Raw genomic sequence first — 21,521 nt, 5'->3', positions numbered from 1 at the left:
ACCGACACTTTTACAAAGAGGCAGTACAGTAAGTGCTGAAAGTACGACCTAAAAACTTAAACACGGAATATGAAGGCTCTCTCGAGTCAACCTGAGGCCTACATTGAACAGTACTGTCCCTTCACAAACATGCTTTGTGAAAATTTGATGTGCATTAGAGCTTCATAATAGTCTGAATCTAAAGGCCAGCACTTAAACCTCATGGGTCCTGGGATAACATGTCTTTTTTGTTTTGGTTTGACAAAACCCAACATCTATCAACCAGTTTTTTGAGTTTTTGAGACGTGTAGACTCACTGTTGGGCTGCCGCTCTTGGCCCAGCACCTGGATGTCCATTGGTGAGTAAATGCTGCTAAGAATTTCTCTCCGATTCTCTCCGCTATGTTTGTTGCAGGCGTGGATGGATCGGGTTTGCCAGTCTGTCCAGTAGAGCGTCTCTTCATAAAGAGTGAGGGCAAACGGGTGAGTGAGGGAACCCTCCACAACGGCCTCCCTGTAACCATCAACACACATAAACCATAAACACACACTCTATGTATACTGCATTTTGATGTTAAATGCTCTTATAGTGATGCATGACATTGTTCACAACACTGCAGTGGTGCTGTTGATGTATGATGCTGCTGACGTGTTTTCTGGTGCGCCCAATAACAAAGATAACACATCAGCAGCGTCATACATCAACGGCGCCGCTGCAGTGTCGTGAATGCGCTCACAACAGACCTAGAAGAGGAGAAAATGCTGAATAAAGTCGTAATCTTTGTTATTTTTGGACCAAATTGTATTGTTGATGCTTCAACAAATTCTAACTGACTCTCTGATGTCACATGGACCACTTTGATGATGTTAACAGTAGTGTAGTTCTGCCAAAAATGCAAATTTTATTGGTTTAGACCCCACTGATTTTAACTGTATACATACATACATACACACACACACACACACATATATATATATATAGATATGGTCATCAGGTTTCATGTGTTCATAACCATGCTGGTCGACTGGATAGACTAGCACTGATGAGTAAAGACCAGCTCGGAATGTTTAGTCTTTCAGCAGGGAACACACATTCCAAGCCAGCTTGCTTTATGAATCCAGTTGGAATTCTTTATATGGGAAATAATTCCAGTAAATGTTAGTTAAGGACTCTGCTTTTCGTACATGTCTTAATTTCAAAGACATGAGAGCCCATCAGGTATTACTCTTTCCAAAAGGCATATAGAAAGGGAATTTAAGACCACAACAACATCAACTGAGGACTTTTTTAGACCCTTCAGGAAATCTGGAGCTCATGCGAAAACCGAACCACCCCCCACACCCCCTTTTGGGGGCCCGTAGGACTTCTTTTCCAAGAAGAAGGGGGAATTAAACAAATCAGGCTGTCATCGACCTGTAACTCTGCATCTGTTTTGGTCGTTAGTAGGGAGTCATCCCATTCTCTAACAGCACAGCTGCCCTTATTAAGTGAAGTTTCCTTGGAGTCCATCGGAGTGCCGTGTGTCGCGTTTGTCCGGCCGAACGGCGGCCTTCTGAATCACTGGACATAAATAAACAGGAGCGGATCACAGCAACAAGTGTTCAGAACCATAGTGCCATAGTATTCAGAGAAGCGTCGCTCATCAATCACCGAGCTGTAGTGTCATGAGCGGATAAATTTTCCTGGTTAGGTCGGGGGGCGTCTGTCTGTGAGAGCGTGCATGAAAGAGCTAGACATATTGTTCACCCTCCTGATTTTTAACAGCGTGTGACGAACAGCGGAATGGGGGAGGGGTGGTGGAGGGGGGTCAGCACTCTGGAAAGGTAATTACAAACAGATTTTTCACAGCTTTTGACGCACTCTTGGTAGTAACGGGGTTGTTTGAAGCCAGCAAACTGAAAAGGCTATTAAACAAAAGTGCCTGAAGGGCAAAAAGATCTTTGACAGAAGTACACTAGATGCTTTGTGTTGTTTTTGAGAAGAATGAAGAATAACCAAGCAAAGTCAATTATTACTTGAGAGTAAACACAACATTTTGTGGGAAAACAAGCAATAAACAAACAAACAAACAAAAAGAAAACTACATGTAATTTTTTAGTAGAAAACTAAGGATTTGATTTAAAAATGAAGGAACCAACCATTAATAATAATAAATGGAGCAATTCCAATAGGGTCCTCGCACTGCAGTGCTCGGGCCCTAATTAAATAACTTAAATGTAATACAATTATTTATTAAAATTATATTTTATTCCATATAAAATCTTTTATTTATTAAAATAAAAAAATTTAAATATATATATTTTTTTATATTTTAAAGATCTGACTTTTTTACTTAAAATAAAGCAGCAAACTATTAATTTAATAATTCAAAACAACTTTTCAGATTGAGAACTGTATGAATAGGTATGACAAAAAATAAAAAGAACCACTTTAAACTGTCTTTTTTGGTATACTAGTAATGACACTTTCATTTAATATTTTTTATGACACTGTAAAAAGTCTAATGAGCTATTTACTTAAAAAATTACGGTAACAATATTACAAATAATATTTTTGATTAGTTTTTCAGGCCTTTCCATTTGTTAATGGAATCTACCTGAATAAATCATGTGAAATCTCCTAATTTAATTAATCTATGACACTTCATATAATTAGGGAAATGTGCTCATTTATTTTAAGTTTATTCTGAAAAGTCTGTGATTTTAAATTAGGTCGGTTTGTATTTTGTTATTTTATACATTTACAAAACTGTATACAGCCAATCAGCTCAAGTAGGAAAATACTTGACAAATGCTGGAAAGTACTGCACTAGCTAAGCTACTGCTCATTAAACAAGGCTACAAGTAGGATCCATATATCCACAAGCTCTACTCTTCTGCACAATGGTAACGATTGAACTGTGCGATGGAACCTTCAATGTTACAGAAACTCTTAAAAATGTCAAATGTATCTGAACATTAAACATTAATATATGCTTCCCTTCACTCAAAAACAAAGTATCATTTAATTTCAATTTCAATATTACTTCTAAAATAAAACTGAAAAATTGAGCTAATTCTCTTAAAATACATAGGCAGCCTTCTTTCCTTAACTATTTTAGTTTAATCAGTTCCCCAATTCAAGCACCAAAACTGTCTCCTTAAAAAAAAAAAAAAAAAAAAAAGGAAAACGCATCTCTTGGTTTTATTAGTAAAAAGTCACAATTTTTTTAATGAAATCCACACATTATTTTTCGGACTATAAGTCGCACCTGAGTATAAGTCGCATCACTCCAAAAATCCATCATGATGAGGAAAAAAACATATATAAGTCACACTGGACTATAAGTCGCTTTTATTTAGAACCAAGAACCAAGAGAAAACATTACCGTCTACAGCGCCCTCTCACCATTGAGAACCAATTATCAAACGTCTCGATGATTTTCTGGTTTCTCCTTCAATGACATCTGCTGGACAACAGGCCAAGTCAGACCATATGACTCCTGCAGATCGACTAGCAATGCAAATCTTGACATAGCAGAGGCTCTGACATACCTTTCATTATTGAAGTTACTACAAAATCCTACATACACAAAAGAAAATGTAACCCTTTGGCTGGGGGGCCCAAATCATACCCATAATACCAGGCGGGATCGAGTAACAGTGGTATATGGTACGGAGGTCATCTCAAGTTAAGAGTGGGTGGAGATAGGGAGGGGGTGTTTGGATTGGGCCACAGACATACCATTCTGCTTCAATCCGGATGGGAAAGGGAAAGAAATACAAGGAGATGAATTGCGGAATAAGTGTGAAAGAATGAGGAAACTGACCGAGCTGTTCCGTCCAAGTTGGCCCTGTGGATGAAGCTGAGCTTTGCATCCGCCCAGTAGAGTTTCTGCTCCTCGAGGTCAATGGTCAATCCATTGGGCCAGTATATTTGCGTCTGGACAATGATTTGTCGATTGCAGCCATCCATTCCCGCCCTTTCTATTCTTGGCTCCTCCCCCCAGTCGGTCCAATACAAGTACCTGAAAGAAAAAAAGCAAACAAACAGATATCAGTCAGCTGGTTTCCATTATCCTAGAGAAAACAAAGTGAAAACTAATCAACCAGTCATTCAGACAACCCATGACTAGACGATAAAAATATATAGTTTTCACATTCATATTTGCAAGAAGTATAACATGCAATCGGTAACAAAGAACAAACAAACTCAAGTACAGCGGGGAATAGAGATGTCTGCAATGGTTTACGTATTGACTGGAAGCTGCTCAAGGTTAGGCAACGTGGATTTGGAGTTAGACTAAACAAACGTTTCAAGAGCAGGCTGTTTTCAAAGCCAACCAAATCAGCGTTATAATTGCCAGAGCCTGTCTTGCTTCATATGAGAGAAACACAACACAGAAACCAAACTAAAGCACATACTCAACAACTGCAAACTTCTTAGTTGGAGAAAGCCTTTTTGTGTCCAGGAAATACTAGCAGTCAATTTCAATTTCCATGGAAAGAAACAGATTGTAAACTTTCCATACTAACCCAAAAATGGCTGCACGATTCATTTAAAAATTAGTGATATGCCTTAGTGGGATTATGAAATCTCAAATAAACAAACTAAAATATATATGCTGTGTGTTTCAGAGTGAAGCACAGAACTGTTTGCATTTACACACTAGCAGCTCACGATTAGTTGTTTTCAGGTTCTCAGAGCAACTTGGTTCGTTATATATATATATATATATATATATATATATATATATATATATATATATATATATATATATATATATATATATATGTAACGATTCACTCAACTAACGATTCGATTTACGATTTTGATTTTAAGCTCTGATTCAATTTACGTTTTTTTTTTTTTACTAAATTAAAAAATATATATATAAATTAAATGTGTCCTTTTATTATTGCTTGGACAAAATCCTGAACTTTTCTTTGAGAAATTGAAATTTAAAACTAGAATAATATACTAATAACACTTGCAAATTATTGCTCTTTTGTTGGTTTTGATTGCTTCTATTGTCCTCATTTGTAAGTCGCTTTGGATAAAAGCGTCTGCTAAATAACTAAATTTAAATATAATGCAAACGTAAAAAAAACTAAATTGAAATTTAGTAAAAAGCCCCAAATCAAATAAATAGGTAACAAATAAAATAAATCTCTTCATATAAACAAAATAAGGCTTTGTCTGTGCTCTTTCCATTCAAAATTAGAGGCAACCACTGCATTTTAATCATGATCCAAACAAAGATGCTGCATACATGCAACATGATCAGTTTTTATTCTAAATTAGATTGTATAATTTCAAAACTTGAAGCAAAAACAGAGTAATTTGACTTCAGTTTTGTGAAACTATACATAAAAAATATCTGCATGAAATAGAAATAGCAGACGAGCTGAATGAGATGCAGATTCACTCTCTGCCAACAGGTGGTGTTTATAACTTTTCCTTGGTTTCTGCTGTAAACAAAGCAGCGCTGCATTTTAATAGGCATTATACAGAGACAAGATGAAAAAGAAAAAGAAAAAACCCAATTAAACTTTTCTAAAAAATAGTAAGTTCCCCTCAGACATACATTAACATAAACTCCTACCCCTAAATGAATCGCGATTTGTTAAACATCTCACCGATTTGAATCATCACATATTTGAATCGATTTTCACCCGGCTCGTGGTTAATCGTTACATCCCTACTTGCAGCTTAACTTGCATTTCTCACACAATGCTATTTTATAAATTTATAGACAACTTTTGTTTTTGTCTTCTCAGAGATGTAGCTTGAAAGCACTGTTACCATTTATTTTCAATCAGTGCAATACAGCAGCAACAACACTGGGCTAAATATCTCCTTTTGTGTACCTCTGAAGAATAGAGATGAGGGGGAGTAAATGATGACAAACTCTTTCTTTACAAACCACTACTGACAAAGGTAAAGGCACACCAAACCTTCAAGTGGAATTATGGGTAGCTCAACTGAGCATGCTTAAAATGTTGTATTGTAACTGAAGCACAGTTTACGAACTTATTTTTCTTGACGACATATCAGTGAACTGCTACAGTAAATGGTAAGGATTGGCTTTATCAGCAATGTTTTTTATTGTTTTATGCCTTTCTTAACCAGAACAATGGCCTGTTCATGCTGTAAAGTGTCACGTGTGAGACTCTAGCCTTTTTTGTAGGTCACATATAGCTTATAAGCCTATTTATGAGGGAATATGACGCAACTGAAAAATTATATTACAGTTTTGTGCATTACTATATCCATAATATATCAAAATGCTGTCCAGTTGTCTAATAAACATAAAAAAGCAAAAAAAAAATTGAATTAAAAGGAGAAGAAAGGAGGAATAAAGACAAACAAAAAAAAAACGACAACTGACAAGAAGCAAAAATGCATAAAGGGAAGCATTCGCCTAGAGAAACCGTGATTACTTACAGAATACAAGCTACGATAGCAAGCGTGTCACCAACGGAAACACTTATCAAATCTCATGCCAGCAGGGAGACCAAGCATGAAAACTCAACCAGCCCTTCCTCCCCTGAGATGTATCCTATTAGCCTGCCTGTGGCCCCAACGGTTCGCTGTATTTTTCTCAATTAGGAACTTTAACATTACACTGCTGCTGAAATCTGATGGCTGACAGAACAAAGAGACGGATGAACAATGGTTTTGCAGAAGACCATAACAAGGACAACAACTCTTCGAACGTCGCTATGTAGCAAGGTTCATAGCTGGTACTTTGACTTCATATTCAGCAGCTTATTAGCAAGGGATGAGTCCGAAAAGTCGGCTAATTAACCAACCATCTAACTTATCGGAGAAGCACCACAGCTACAAATAACATATAGGAGAAATTACGTGGGATAACTTAGTGACTAAAGGCATACATTTCCCTTTTTAATGAAGGCGAAATTTGTAGTTGTTCACAAGAATTCATCATGTTGACAAACAGAAAGTCGCTTGGTCTGAAAGTGAAGTTTTTGCCTGCAAAATGATTAAACTGCTAATAGCAGCTTTAAAATGTTTGGAAGCTACATTTTTTTAAACTTTAGTATGTACAATTACACCTATATGATAAAGACGTCATCAGTGGAGACAAACAACCGGCGTCAGCATCTCTGAAGTGCGTGCGAACGAGATTGTTGTGATTTTGTCTGTGTTATTCACAGATATAAACCTGACGCTTGGCCACGCAACAGAGAACATCAACTGGAGCCACCCAATGAAAGGAGACTGTGGAATGCCTACAGAAGACGGCAGAACGTCTCCAGACATAAAATACCAGGTACATCAAAACTCCAAATAAAACAACTTGGTCGGATGTTTGGATGTGCCATGCCTGTCTGGCTAGAAGAACTGTATTTTTTTGGTCATACTTAAAAATTCAAGAGGAGTCAGCAAACTTAACACTGCAATAAATAAACAAAACCTATTCTTTTCATCTGATGGTAATTCATCTTTTCACTCCTCCCAAGCCTCTTTTGGAGAATGTGAAAACAATGAACGTCTCTTGCGAGCAGACAAACATAATTCAGGGGCCCTGCATGCGGCTGCTCTCACTCTAAGGGGGTTGTAAAAAGCAGAGCCCCTCTTTCTGTGATCTGAAGCAGGGCCCCGACAGAGGTCTTGGATCTCCGTGGTAAATCTCAACTCAAAGCTCTCAGGCGGTGACAATAAGAAAATAAAAGCGCATGAAACTTATATTAAGGATGAATGCGCAAAAATGCCAGACACTGACTTGCGGATTCCAGTGTAACAGGATCTTTGTGCTGGAGAACGGATTTCTTGGTTTGAACTTTTCTTCTTAACGCAATGAACTTCACAAAACAGGCAGCTAATGTTTTGAAAAAAAGCAAGCGGTATAGATGTGTTTCTTTAGGCTACAGGCCAGGAACAGTGTCTGGCTCCATTTTTAATGTCTCTATCATACACCGCACAAAATGAAATGCATTCTGAGGAAAAATATCCCAGCTCTTGGGTGTCATAAATACAGAATGAGCTAAAAGCCTTGTGTCCGCAACTAGATGGACCATAAAAATGTAAAAAGCACAGTTCAGCAGCAGCACATTTTTTTTTTAACCTAAACTTGAGCTGTCATGACCGTTAACTGACTATCAAGGTTGTTTTTGCTCACTGTGAGTGTGTATATATATATATATATATATATATATATATATATATATATATATATATATATATATATATATATATACTGATAACATACCGACATTAAAATCTAATTTACTGATTCTGTATCTTATTTCATGCTTTAAGAGTTTAATTTTCAACTTTTTTTAAACAGTGTTGAATGATTACTATGTGAGGTGCTAAAAGTGTTTTTGTTTTTAAAATTATGATACATAAACTATATAATGATGTAAAAAGTACAACAGTTATTGTAATCATAATATTTACTATTGACAATTGTTATTTTGTATTCTAATGAAGAAGGTTTTTATGACAACAAAAATGGTCATTACTAAAAATTAAACACTAATTTTTTTTCTATAGGTTAAGCACCTTTTCGTAAATATGGCTTATTTACAATGATTTTTTTAAGGATTTACATTTTTAAAAAGTAACCTACTTTAAGCATTTTTAGCAGCTTGAACAAAACCTGTTAATATTTATTACATATATATACATACATATATATATATACATACACACACACACACACACACACAAAAAAGGAAGGTTGAAGAAAATATAAATATAAAAAAATAGATTTCTTATAGTATTAATGTTGGTTCAAATATAAATACTGACATACGTGTACATAAATAAATACACACATAGGTGTAAGTGTATATGGGTACACATGCACAAACACCCACAAATTGTGAATTGTGTGTGAACTGACATTGGACATAAATACATATATACACTCAAACACACACATTTATAAATCAAGACAAAAATTTGACAAAAAAAAATACTTTAAAAGTTGAATTTGCTGATATTCTTAAAACTTTCCTGCAACTATAAGACACGGCACAGACAGTAACTCACATTACCTAACATGTCTCAAGCCAAGTACGTGTGTACACGCTAAGCCAGGGCTTAAGTAATGTGAGTGAGAGCGATCTCTCAGAACTCAAGTTACATGTTGCATATAAACACGCCAACTCGCCAGCAAAGTCGCAGCGGACACACAAGTGGATTCTACTTTGGGCTGGACACACGGCACCAGAAGAGTGAAGGTTTGGCATGCAGGATCTACACGCCACACAACAACAGGAAACAGCCTGAACGCTATATTGCATCCCAATCTCCCTTTTGGGGGGGCAATTCTAATGGCCTATAAATAAACAACCAGGCCACACATTAATGAATGCTGGGGGTCAATGGTGGAAGGACACATGCAAAGACCACCCACTGAATGGAGGATGGGGACGAGAGTTCAGAAATGAGAGCAGAGTGGAAGGGACTCACCTTTGAGCAGGGTTTAACGCTATCGCCCTGGGTTGGTCGAGATCTTGCCAGAAGAGCACCTTGCGAGAGGTGCCATCCAAGTTGGCCACTTCAATGCGGTTCGTCTCCGAGTCGGTCCAGTAGAGTTTGTGTCCGAGCCAGTCGCAGGCTAAGCCATCGGGAGAATCCAGACCTGATACCACCACTGTCTGCCCTCTGCCCAGTGTGCCCTCCTTCATAGCTGAAAAACAAGGCCTCCATTCAGTTCCACAACAGTACTATCAGTTTAAACATTCCTCAAATGTTTCATTCTGCCTCCAGATAATGATACAATATTTTTGCTGTGCTACAGTAGGGTTGCTGTTTTTTGTTGTAATGATGTGTCATAATATTACTGTTTTCACAGCATTTTGATCAAATAAATGCAGCGCTGGTGAGCATAAGAGTCTTTGGTAATACTTTAGAATAGGGACCAATTCTCACAATTAACTCTTTGCTTATTAGTGAAGTGAAGTGAAAGTGACATATAGCCAAGTATGGTGACCCATACTCAGAATTTGTGCACTGCATTTAACCAACCCAAAGTGCACACACACACACACACACACACCCAGAGCAGTGGGCAGCCATTTATGCTGCAGCACCCAGGGAGCAGTTGGGGGTTCAGTGCTTTGCTCAAGGGCACCTAAGTCATGGAATTGCAGGCCCAAGACTCAAACCCACAACCTTAGGGATAGGAGCCATACTCTCTAACCACTAGGCCACAACTTCCCCTATTATTAGCATGCCTATTATTAACATATTTGCTGTTTATTAGAACCTATAAAGCACAAATTCTGCATTACCATATTCTATATCCCTAATTCTTCCCAATACCTAAACTTAACAACTACAAAATTAGCAGCAAATTAGGAGTCTAAGGTAAAAGTTGTAGTTAATTGCTTATTAATAATGAGAACTGGACCTTAACATAAAGTGTAATGAGACTTTTCTCAAAAATAGAAAAAATTGTATTACATAAATATTAGGGATGCACGATATTGGATTTTGGCCGATATTCGATATGCCGATATTTTCTAAATAATTTTGGCCGATGCCGATACCGATATCGATATATATACAAATTTATACTGATATATTTACAAATATATACTGATATATTTAAACTTTAATTTTACTGAAGAGAAATCCATGTATCTCTTCTGTACTGATTCTACCATAAATTTATTATTTTACAAATGTAGACAGACATTCACATCTGAAAAACAGGTCAATTATTTCACTTGGAGAATATCGGTTTGGCTCATCGGCAGAAATATTCATATCGGTATAATATTCATATTCATACCGATGTTGTGCCGATATTATCGTGCATCCCTAATAAATATATATTTAAAATATTAGATAAACCTTTTCTTAAAAAATGTTAAAATACAAACAGAAAAATAAAATAGATTGCCATACAGTAATTTCCTTGACAGTGATTCCAAACCACAACACACTGATCTTACAGATAGTAGAGAGGTTGTAGTAGGTCTGTTTGATGGCCTCTTCACTGACGTCCGTCCAGAATATCAGGCCCTCTGAGAAGAGGAAGTCCACTGCGGCCGCATCCTCAAGATCACCGACAACCACGGTGGACTCCGTCCGGCCCGCCTCAGCGTCCACCAGCCGAACATCCCGCCGGTTGGCAAAGAGCAGCAAGGGAGAACCTGGTGGCAAAAATTCTGATGTCACCAAAAATATGGGCAAAATTTCATTTCACTGTGTTAAATCATTAGAAAAAAATGAGGAACAGACAATAACAATTTCTTTTCAAATTATGACTCTGCATTTCTGCTCCCAAGGAATCTGCCATTTCAAAAAACGTGCTTTGTAATCCACTCCGTCTGTCTGCTGCAACGCCGGCTCCCTGTCTCTAAATAATCAGTGTTTTTCATGAACTCATCGTGCTAAATGAGAGGCACATGTGACGCTCTCTAGGGAATGAATAGCAGATGAAACGACGGAAATGTCTGCCCTTCATCTTGGCACCCAGACATCTCCGCGGGGACCGCCAGTTGGCACCTCACACCCGTCCGCATGTGCCAGCAAGTGCCACTCACACCGCAGTCAATAACTTCCTGGGGGTGAGGGTGGGGGGAGGACATATGATGTCATTAGATGCGGACACAAGGACTATAGTGATAGTGCTGAGGGTTGGGACGTCCTGCTGTGGTCTACCAGCATGCCACTTACCAAGAACCATGTCATCTCACGATAAGCAACTGCGGGTTACTGTTTTTTGGGGTGATGCTATTAATAATAAAATGTAATTACCTATATAAGGACTGCAGTGGCATATTTTAAAAATAAAATTTGCTACACTCCAACTGTCATCTGATTTATAATTCTTTTTTTTCTTTTTTTTTACTTTTGTCATCATTCAAAAACTGTCTTTTTGCTGTAAACTGGTTGTTTCACAAAATACTTTATACTGTTAGTAACATTTAAAGATGAACACTTGCTGGACTGAAGCAACTTAGATTTATTTGATTAACTATATATATTTTAATTGTCATTTTCAAATATGGTATCATCAGACTTTATGTTATAGAATGTTTATTTGTCTCTCAATCATCATTGTAATGCATTTCATTATATATTTCTCCTCCCACAAAAAAAAAAAAAAAAAAAAATTCTAGGACACATTACTAGGAGATACAGAGTGGCAAATGATTTTGAAGCATTATACTGTTATAATCTTTTCATTGATTTACATGACAAGCTGTCAATTTCATCTTCCAACTTTTTTTGCATACAAATGCAGTAGCTGCATAAAACTGCTCAGTTTGGGCCTTTGAGTGTTTTTCCTCTATTATGAGATCCATATTCTCCAACATCACACTATATAAGCCATAAAAGCCTGGGTGTATCAAAATAAAACTGACTTTTATTTCAAAGAAAGTGGCTAAAATCTCTGAGAAGTAGAAGTTAATAACATTTGAGCCATTCATTGCAAGTCTGCAGGATTTTTTCCTCACACATTTTATCAGATGTCCTGAAAAAAAATTGCAAGTCTGATCATTTAGAAGAGTAAGCGCACACCTCTCCTAAACAAAACATGCGATTTCAGATATCATTTATGTCTGTGGCACAAACTTGAAGAATGAGTTGCGCGCCAAAGTTTAATAACTATGATTAGAGGTTTGCTTGGAGGCCAAGCTAAAGTATGAGCAAAAGTAACAGCAAGTCTTGCCTTATTTTGAGATTTCAACAGCCCTAAAGTGGCATTTTCCATCACGTGGTCGCAGATTTTTGCCAAGGATGGTATCCACTAAGCATGTAGTCTTACAAGACTAAACAGTGCACGATATGTGATTTGGTGTTATCTGAAAGCAAACACCGTAGCAATTTTTGACTTGAGGGTTATTTTATCAGCAACCACCAGGAAGGAAAACCAGCATGTTAGTGTCCTGTGAAGCTCCTCTGTGTAGAGAGAAAAAGAAAGAAGATGCTGGAGAACCACCAGATAGGCCTGTCGCGATAATCAATAAATCAATGAATCGCAAGGTAAAATAAAATGAGCTTGAGAATTTTTTTGCCGATATTTATTTTTTTCAATTTTTATAAAATAAATGTAATTTGTCACAATGTGGTAGTCTGGAGCGCAGCCAGTGGACAGCCCGCGGTAGAAAACAACCTCTCCGATGTCACAGATGTCCCGGGAATAAAAAGATAACGTCTCACTAGAGTGACCAGCTTTGGGAGGCGCCTTTCACTTGCTTTTGGATGTTTGCCTATAAAGTGATACCGCATTGTACTTGCACTACTGCTTTATTTTAATACTGTGTAGCATATTTTGCAAGTAACTTCGTTGCGCTTGCATCATTCTGAAAAGCTGACATGATTTTTTGACTAGATGCGGTGTAGACGGGCCTGGAAAAAACGAACGCGTCGCACCGCGTCTCTTCCATTATGAGCGGCGCGCATACCGCATTTGAAATAACGAACTTGAGCACAAAAAAAAGACGTGATATGTGAATGGCCCCTTCATCGGTCAAAATGTTTATTTTCGGTAAACGATTAAACCAGGGGTGCCCAACCCTGCTCCTGGCGATCGACTGTCCTGCAAAGTTTAGCTCCAATCCTAATCAAACACACCTGAAGCAACTAATTAAGGTCTTCAGGCTCACTTAAAAATTAAAGGCAGGTGTGTTTGATTAGGGTTGGAGCCAAACTTTGCAGGACAGTCGATCGCCAAGAGCAGGGTTGAGCACCCCTGGGTTAAATGGTCAATATGAACATCCCTAACTGGCATATAAACATAATATAACATACAAAATTAATTAATTTTAAGCCACACAAAGTCAATATGTTGGTATTTCTTGCTCTGAATCTGCCATAAAATAAAATAAAAGTTTATTGATCTTTGAAAAGGTGTACCTGTGTTATTATGCCATTATCATTATATTAGTTGAAACTGGTCTTAGAACGACAACATTATTGTTTATCGCGATAATTTCTTGGACAATTTTTCGTCCAGCAAAATTTGTTATTGTGACAGCCCTAACCACAGATCTCCTACATTTCATCACATTTACCTTTATGAATCACTGGCCAGCTGTACGCAACTATAAAAAAAACAGAATCAGATGTGGATTCAGAAGGCAATATAGTTTGTTTTATAGCCAAATAATTAAAATTCTAAAATGTATTTATTATTTATGAAAAATATTTTATGAAAAAACAAAATTGCCAGACCCAACTGAAATTAAGATTGAACCTAAATAACAAACTATATACTTCTGTATACACACTTTATTGAGCTAATGTTAGAAATAGAACTGAAGGAAAAGGAGATTTAAGCCAGATGCTCAGTAAAGTCACGTCATTTAACTATCAGTGACTTCCTGCTAAGAACACACATATGCATATTTTGTAATTGTCCCATACAACACTCTGAGAAGTCAGATTACATAAATGCTTCCATCTATACTAGGCCATTTAAAGCTTTTAAAGATCATCAGTTCCATTACAAATTTACCAAGTCCGAAACAACACCTTTAAGCTTGACTTTGTTCAGTTATCACAAACTAAATACCCAAGTATGACCGCAGGAAGTGTCAATTACTTGGCAAGTGTAAACACAACTTTAGCATGATTTATAGTTGTATACATTTCATACAAACACAGCACTCCTTCTACTAAACACTGACAGAGGCGTGAAGCACACATGCTGTAAGCAACAGCAGACCCCAGACATCAAACAATAACCGGCCGTCCTCACTCAGCCTGGCCCACAGATTGTTTTTCAGTTTTTTAATCCACCTCTTTTACTCCTTTCTTCCAGCTTTCAAACTACATCAAAGACAGAGGTATATTCAAACCACTGTGAAAATGAGATGCAGGTCTATTCTTTCTTCTTATCAGCTAGTTTCTTTAAATATATATATATATATATATATATATATATATATATATATATATATATATATATATATATATATATATACAGTTTCATGGGACTGTTGGCAATGTACATGTCATTTAAGTGGCATAATTGCATCTGCTTCCATCTGCACAGAAAAGCCTTTGGAATGATCCATCAGAGCCTGGGAGGACTCGGACACCTCCTTCCCCGGCGAGCACAGAGCAGTGGGGATTAAAAAGATAACTTCATCCCAACAGCTGCACTGTTTTATGAGATCACACGGACCTCTGTGGCCCAAATGTGCAAGAAAAAACACCACCAGCAGCAGCATGATGCATAAGAACCACAACCAGCCCCCACCACAATCTCCTATACAAACAGACCAGATTACTCACTGTAGGTCATTTCAGTTAGATAAACCAACACATGAGCTGATGAACAGCTAGACTATAGTTCAAGAAAAGTAGATTCTCAGTCTTAGGGGTTAACTTTAATTACTATAAATATATAACACATATACATTTAAAAGTAAAGGCTTGTCAATGGTTCCTATAAATTAAGCAAAGAAGACCCTTCTTATGAAAACTTTTTTACTCTTTCTCACTCTATTATTTGGAGACAGATAACATTCTTGATGTTGCATTGTAGGTTTTTCAAATGTACCGACTTGGGTCTTTGGATATTAAGTTTCATCATCTATTACAGACAAATCATATTCATCTCCAAAGAATGAACAGACAGACAGAAAATGATAGACAGACAAACAAAAATACCTATAGACAGAGAGACAAAAAGACAGACAAGCAGACAGATAGATAGACAGACAGATTCAGAAATGCAGACACACAGACAGGTAGACCTCAGGTAGACTCCAGAAAGACCAATAGAGAGACAGATAGGAAATTATAAACAGACAGAAAATTATAGAAAAGTAGACAAGACATGCAGACAGACAGACCGACTTACAGAAAGATAGACAGATAGATAGTAAACAGACGAGACAGACATATAGATAGACAGATATAGAGGAAATTATATACAGACAGACAGACGAGACATACAGATAGATAGACAGATATAGTGGAAATTATACAGACAGACAGACAGATAGAGAGATACAGAGTAAACTATACACAGATAGACAGACAGAAGAGACAAACCGATAGATAGATAGACAGATACAGAGGAAGTTATAGAAAGAAAGACAAATACAGCTCTTTTGAGAAACTTTATTTTTCTAGTTCACCTTTTGGATTTCTGAGGTTTATAGAAACATAATTAGAAGCCACTCAAGAGAGGTTCTGCAAGTCCAAAACTTCTGTGGACACAAATCTTTCTCACAGAGCACGTCTGAGCTCACTATGAGAAAGAAAAGGGAAAACGGATCCAGAACTCCAGCGACTCTGTAATGGGTTTAGAGGCAACATGCCAGAGATCTAGAGGACAAAAGCAAAGCGAGCCTTGTTTCAATGGCCATTTAAACCCTGCGCCTTACTAGAGGAAACAAAATCAGTCAAAGTCTAGCAATACATTTTTCAAGCACAGTGTGAAGATCGCTAATCTCCCTAAACAGACGGCCCTAGGAGAACTCATTTCCAGTCTAAAACCGAGCACCCATATGACTTAGGAACTTCCGCTCTTCTCTGACTTCTGTAGTGCCAGAAGTGGGAGTTGAGAGCACCTGGGCCCACCGGGCTCCTTCTTTGTAGAGAAAGAGCACAAAGAAACAGCTAAAGGAGTCTGAGCTTGTCACCAGAATTAACCGTCTTCAGAAGGGAGGAGCACAAAGGAGGCTAGAGGTCTACGAACACGTGAAGACTCCTGGAAAGTGGGGAAAAGAGCTTCAAATGAAAAGCTGCTCAGCTCATTCACTATCACTGTTTTCTTTCTCCCTCTGTCCTCAGTCTCCTTTTACCTACCTGATTATAATCAAAAACGGTCGCTCACTTCCTCCAACCCTTATCAGCAAGAGACAATACAGTAAAGTCAAAGACTGTGTTAAAGAAAACACACAAGAATGCAAAGTTTTTTTTTTTTTTTTTTTTACTGAACTCTCTGACACCTTATTATGATCCTAACACCTAAAGATCTTTCTAGTTATCTGGTCTAAATTGGCTACACATTTTTAAAACAATTTTAAACTGAAATAACAATTAAAAATGCACAAATGTCCCACAAATCCAACACCCATATTAGCACAAAAATAGGAACTGGTTGTTACATTTCCTCCAAAAAAAATCATTTCATTCAAATGCAAACTTGCTTAATTAGCTTAAGGAGTTATTGACATTTGCAGTATGAGCTTGACAATTGCATCAAAAGTTTTGAGGTTTTTGTTATGCTAAAATTCAACAAGGCCTTTTGTTGTTCACTTATGTTAAATTAGCATTACATGCAACAAATTTTACTCCATCACTTTTGTCTTTGAAGACACTAAAATAAAAAAGGTTTAAAAACCCTGGGTTATGACTGGCTTATTCAACTGGTATTAATATTATACTACTAGTAAAACTCCAGAGACGAGGCTCTGCGACATTAGCAGTGATGCTTGCTGGCAGACATTTCCAAACGTACATAGTGACATGTCAACAAATGAACCCTCGCTTATAGACGTGACCTGAATAAATATGTTTTTTTTTCTATAAAATTACATAAGAACACCAAGCCCAAACTCCAACTAAAAAATAACATGACAGTCTGTTCTTAAAATTGCAATATAATAGCTTGGAATAATAACGCGACAGCAGCTGCATACAAACAACGTAGCCCTGTAATAATTTAAGTACTTCATAATGCCAAAATCAGAGCATTTCAGCCAAGAAGAAGTAGGTTTTGTTCCTCACTCTTCTTAATTTTTTTTCTGCACTATTACAGCTTTTTAGATTTTCAGCGTGGTTTATGAGTTCTCTAAAGCACCCATATATGTAGGATTTCCTACAGTTAAAGAGAATTAAATTGTTTGTTGTGGAACTTATTAAAGATTTTCCAACAGAATCAGGCAGTAAAACCTTTTGGATCTAATTGGAACCTTTTTTTTATTATTATTACAACAGGATTGGATTAGATTCATGTTGTTCGGACAACTTGGTAACACTATATTATAACTTTTAATAGGAATTCATTTACACACACACACACAAAAAATGCTTAATAGAACAAGTTCATGTTAATTTAGATCCGAATAGATTATAAAACATAAATTAAGCATTTTTTTACTATCCGAAAGCACATTAACTGATGCAATAAAGCTTAATGGAATGAATTACAAGACTAGCCTAATATACAGACTTATAATCTTAAGCAATATTTACGTAATAAGGTTCGTTGAAATGGGTTAGAAGACTAGTCTAAAAGAAACTGGTCATTTTAAGGATTATTTATGCAATAAAGTTTTTGGAATGAGTTCGTAGAATACAAAAAAGGACTATGTGTTTGTTGGTAAATGTTAGGAATAAAGTTATGAATAGAAGCTAAACAGATATGAGTGGAGGCACATAATATGACTCAATCCATCTGAATTAAACTATTCACACGCTTTAACTTCCTTGCCCCAGAAATAACAGCAAACCGCAGCTCAATCTCTCTCTCTAGGCGTGAATACAAAAATCCAAGCAAACCGATATAAGTACATGGTGCTAAAACTATAAATATTTAAGCACAGGCCTGTTTGAATGCCAATTTCTCATCAGCAACTTTCTACAGCGATGCCTCTCTGTAACACTATTGAAATCTAACACTAATCATTCATCTTTTATATATATATATATATAGTAGATACTCCATACAAAATTAAAAAGCATTTAGCTTTTTCTTTTTTAATTTGTATGCATTTAGCATTTATGACCATATGATATTGCAAGACTATAATTTTAAGAGTTAGTTTATTACTCTGTAGGTCAATTTTAAATGTGGAAAGCTAGAAATAGTTTATGACAGACATAACATATAAGTACATTTTAATCTAAAAAATGAACACAAACTACCAATTTAGACGTTAACTAAATTTAATTTACTAAACTAAGTAGCTGTTAAGCACTAGTAATGTTTGTTTAGGTTATATATCTATGTTATTATAAAGTGGTATCAAGAAAATCTTGATCTTTATACTGTGAGTCTTTGAACTGGCTTAGTCTTTTTTTCTTTTTCTTTTTCTTTACTCCTATTAAACTTCAGTAATACTATTCGGATGAAGGCCAGGTAAAATAGCCGTTTTTAAAATAGTTTTAAAAGTCATTTTAAGAATTTTTCACTCTTTTTCACGGTGTTTGACATCCGACACCGCAGAGGCCTCCATAACACACAACCAGAGCACTTTACGAGACCTGTGAGCTTAAAAACTCATTTACATTTAGTTCAAACATCTCAACTTTACGCAGACTTATCTTTACTTTCAAAACTAGTTACATTTTCTTAACATGTAAACGACCCGTTTGAAACACAACAAAACGCGTAAAAGTTACGCGAAACCGACCGTGCGCAAGTTTGTCTCGCGCTCTTGCGTGTTACTATGTATCACATTGTTCGCGGTGATATAAATGAGTTCAACACCTCAGAGCCGCAGGAAAAACTCCACAGAAACTAAGTTACTCACCACGAATCACCGTCAGACTACAACAAAGCAGCAGTTCCAGCAGTAAAATCCCCATCGCAAGAGCTCCTTGCTTTAATTCCATAATCCCAGCTCCATTTCTTCGAGGTATTGGTGTTAGGAGAAAGTTTGCCGTCCGTAGGTCAGTCAGTTGGACTTTTGTAGTTTTTTTTTCGCCCGAGCGACTCTTCTAGCGATAGTAGAAGGAGGCACGAGGAGGGGAATGACTGACAGCGGAAACCGATCGACGTCATCAAGTGGGATTGTGCGGCGCTGTGGAGGAGTGGCGCGGTGGCCTCTCCAGTCTAGTGGAGGTTTTTTAATATATATAATTAATGTCATAACCGAGAACAATACAATGAGAATTATCCATTGCAAAAAAATAAAAAATAAAAAATTAAATATATAAAAACCCTGTGCCAGTGCATAATCCATCAACAACTAAATTCTATATTCATATGTACATATTTATATAAAACGTCATATGCTCTAATTGCCTTTTTACTTGCGAAGTTTTGTAAACCATTATAATAAGGTTCCACGAACAATACATTTATTACAGTATTTATTAATCTTTGTTAATGTTAGTTAATGAAAATACAGTCTATAATAAATGTTAGCTCATGTTAATTAACATTGCATTAATTAATGTTCACAAACGCAATTTTTGATTTTAATAATGCATTTGTAAATGTTGAAATTGACATTAACTAAGGTTTTTAAAATGCTGTAGAAGTATTGTTCATGCTTAGCTCATGTTAACTAAAGTAGTTAACTAATGAACCTTATTGTAAAGTTTTACCAGCATTACAATAAAGCTTGAAACCCTTTTTAAAGTGCGAAGAATTCAGTATTAAAAATGCAGTAGGAATATACATTTTAGGCAATATATATATATATATATATATATATATATATATATATATATATATATATATATATATATATATATATATATATATATTAGTGCTGTCAATCGATTAAAAAAAATTAACTAATTAATCGCACAATTTTTTAAAATTAATCGCGATTAATCGCGATTAATCGCAATTAAAAGACTGAAACTTTTTGGATATGTAAATGTAAAATGTAAATAATTAATGTAAACTCAAGACAAAGAAACTATTTAAATTCAAAATATGATTGTTTATTGGAATTTTTGTTTAACTTGTAACAAAGATTTTCTCATGTAAACAACATACCTGCAATAAACCATCAATATCCTCCAAATTAACTGTTGGCTTGAAAGCCATATTTATTACAGAAATAAAAACACAGGCATGTAAGTACCATTTGAATTTCAAAACAATCAATGCCAATAAAAAACAAAAATGATTTCCATGTTGAATTCTAAGTGGACTGCAAAAAAATTCCAAAGTATAGTCATTGCCAGTGCTTTAAGTGGGCCAGTACGCACTGGTACCCAGTACCGCCACTTCCAAATATAGCTCTTGAGCGTACCGCCACCTCTCCGTGCGCCCAGAACGTGCTTGTAGCGTACCGGTACGCTCATTTGGACATCTGTTTTAATAGAGGTTTTAATCTTTTACCGGCACTGCCGATTTTCAGAGCGCCCTTCACAATGCAAGCTTCCTAATTCATCCCACCCAGAGCAGAAACTACATTACCCATTCACCCTTAAGTTACACAAGTGAATAGCGCGTGTGTCGCTTTTCCCACTGTTAAGTGTCAACAACTCAACGTGGCCGGAGAAGGTGTGTGAAACTCGTTGTGAGTTATACTAAAGCAAAATCTTGAGTATTTATTGTCTGATAAACATTAAAAACTGTCTGCGGAGGTTGAGTCGTCCTGCAGCCCCCGCCGGCTGCTCATTGGCTGCAGCATCTTTTTTCTAAGTTCTAAAAAAATACCGTAGACTGCAAGGCACAAATTGAGATATTCATTTATCTAATTAATCTATAGCCTATGCACAAAGAGAATATGATCTTTTTGTCCCCTTTTTGTTTTAAAGCTTGATGAAGAGAGAGAGCGCAAGTTGCTGCAGCTGAGGAGGACAGTGATGCACCCGCACAGGAGTGATTGACAGTTCGCGGCACTGTGTACAAAAAATACTCCCTACACAATTATTTCGTTTTTTTCATTTAAGCTTATTAACGTTAGCGTTACAGAAAGGT

General features: G+C 36.5%; 1 protein-coding gene across 1 annotated transcript; it reads right to left on the bottom strand.

Moving 5' to 3' along the window:
* Positions 1-247: 247 nt before the first annotated feature.
* Positions 248-19,618, bottom strand: LOC113072701 (low-density lipoprotein receptor-related protein 5-like; the record flags this gene model as incomplete). Its single annotated transcript, XM_026245668.1, has 5 exons — positions 19,390-19,618; positions 10,897-11,097; positions 9,407-9,626; positions 3,789-3,986; positions 248-493 (listed from the first exon to the last, which is right to left on the bottom strand). Coding segments are annotated over exons 1-5 (947 nt in total), but the record flags the coding sequence as incomplete, so codon positions are not given.
* Positions 19,619-21,521: the final 1,903 nt, after the last annotated feature.

The sequence above is a fragment of the Carassius auratus genome, unplaced genomic scaffold (assembly GCF_003368295.1).
Source record: "Carassius auratus strain Wakin unplaced genomic scaffold, ASM336829v1 scaf_tig00009955, whole genome shotgun sequence".
Classification (NCBI taxonomy): domain Eukaryota; kingdom Metazoa; phylum Chordata; class Actinopteri; order Cypriniformes; family Cyprinidae; genus Carassius; species Carassius auratus.
The sequence above is the reverse complement of the archived record's forward strand: the minus strand, read 5'-3'. Positions and strand labels throughout refer to the sequence as shown.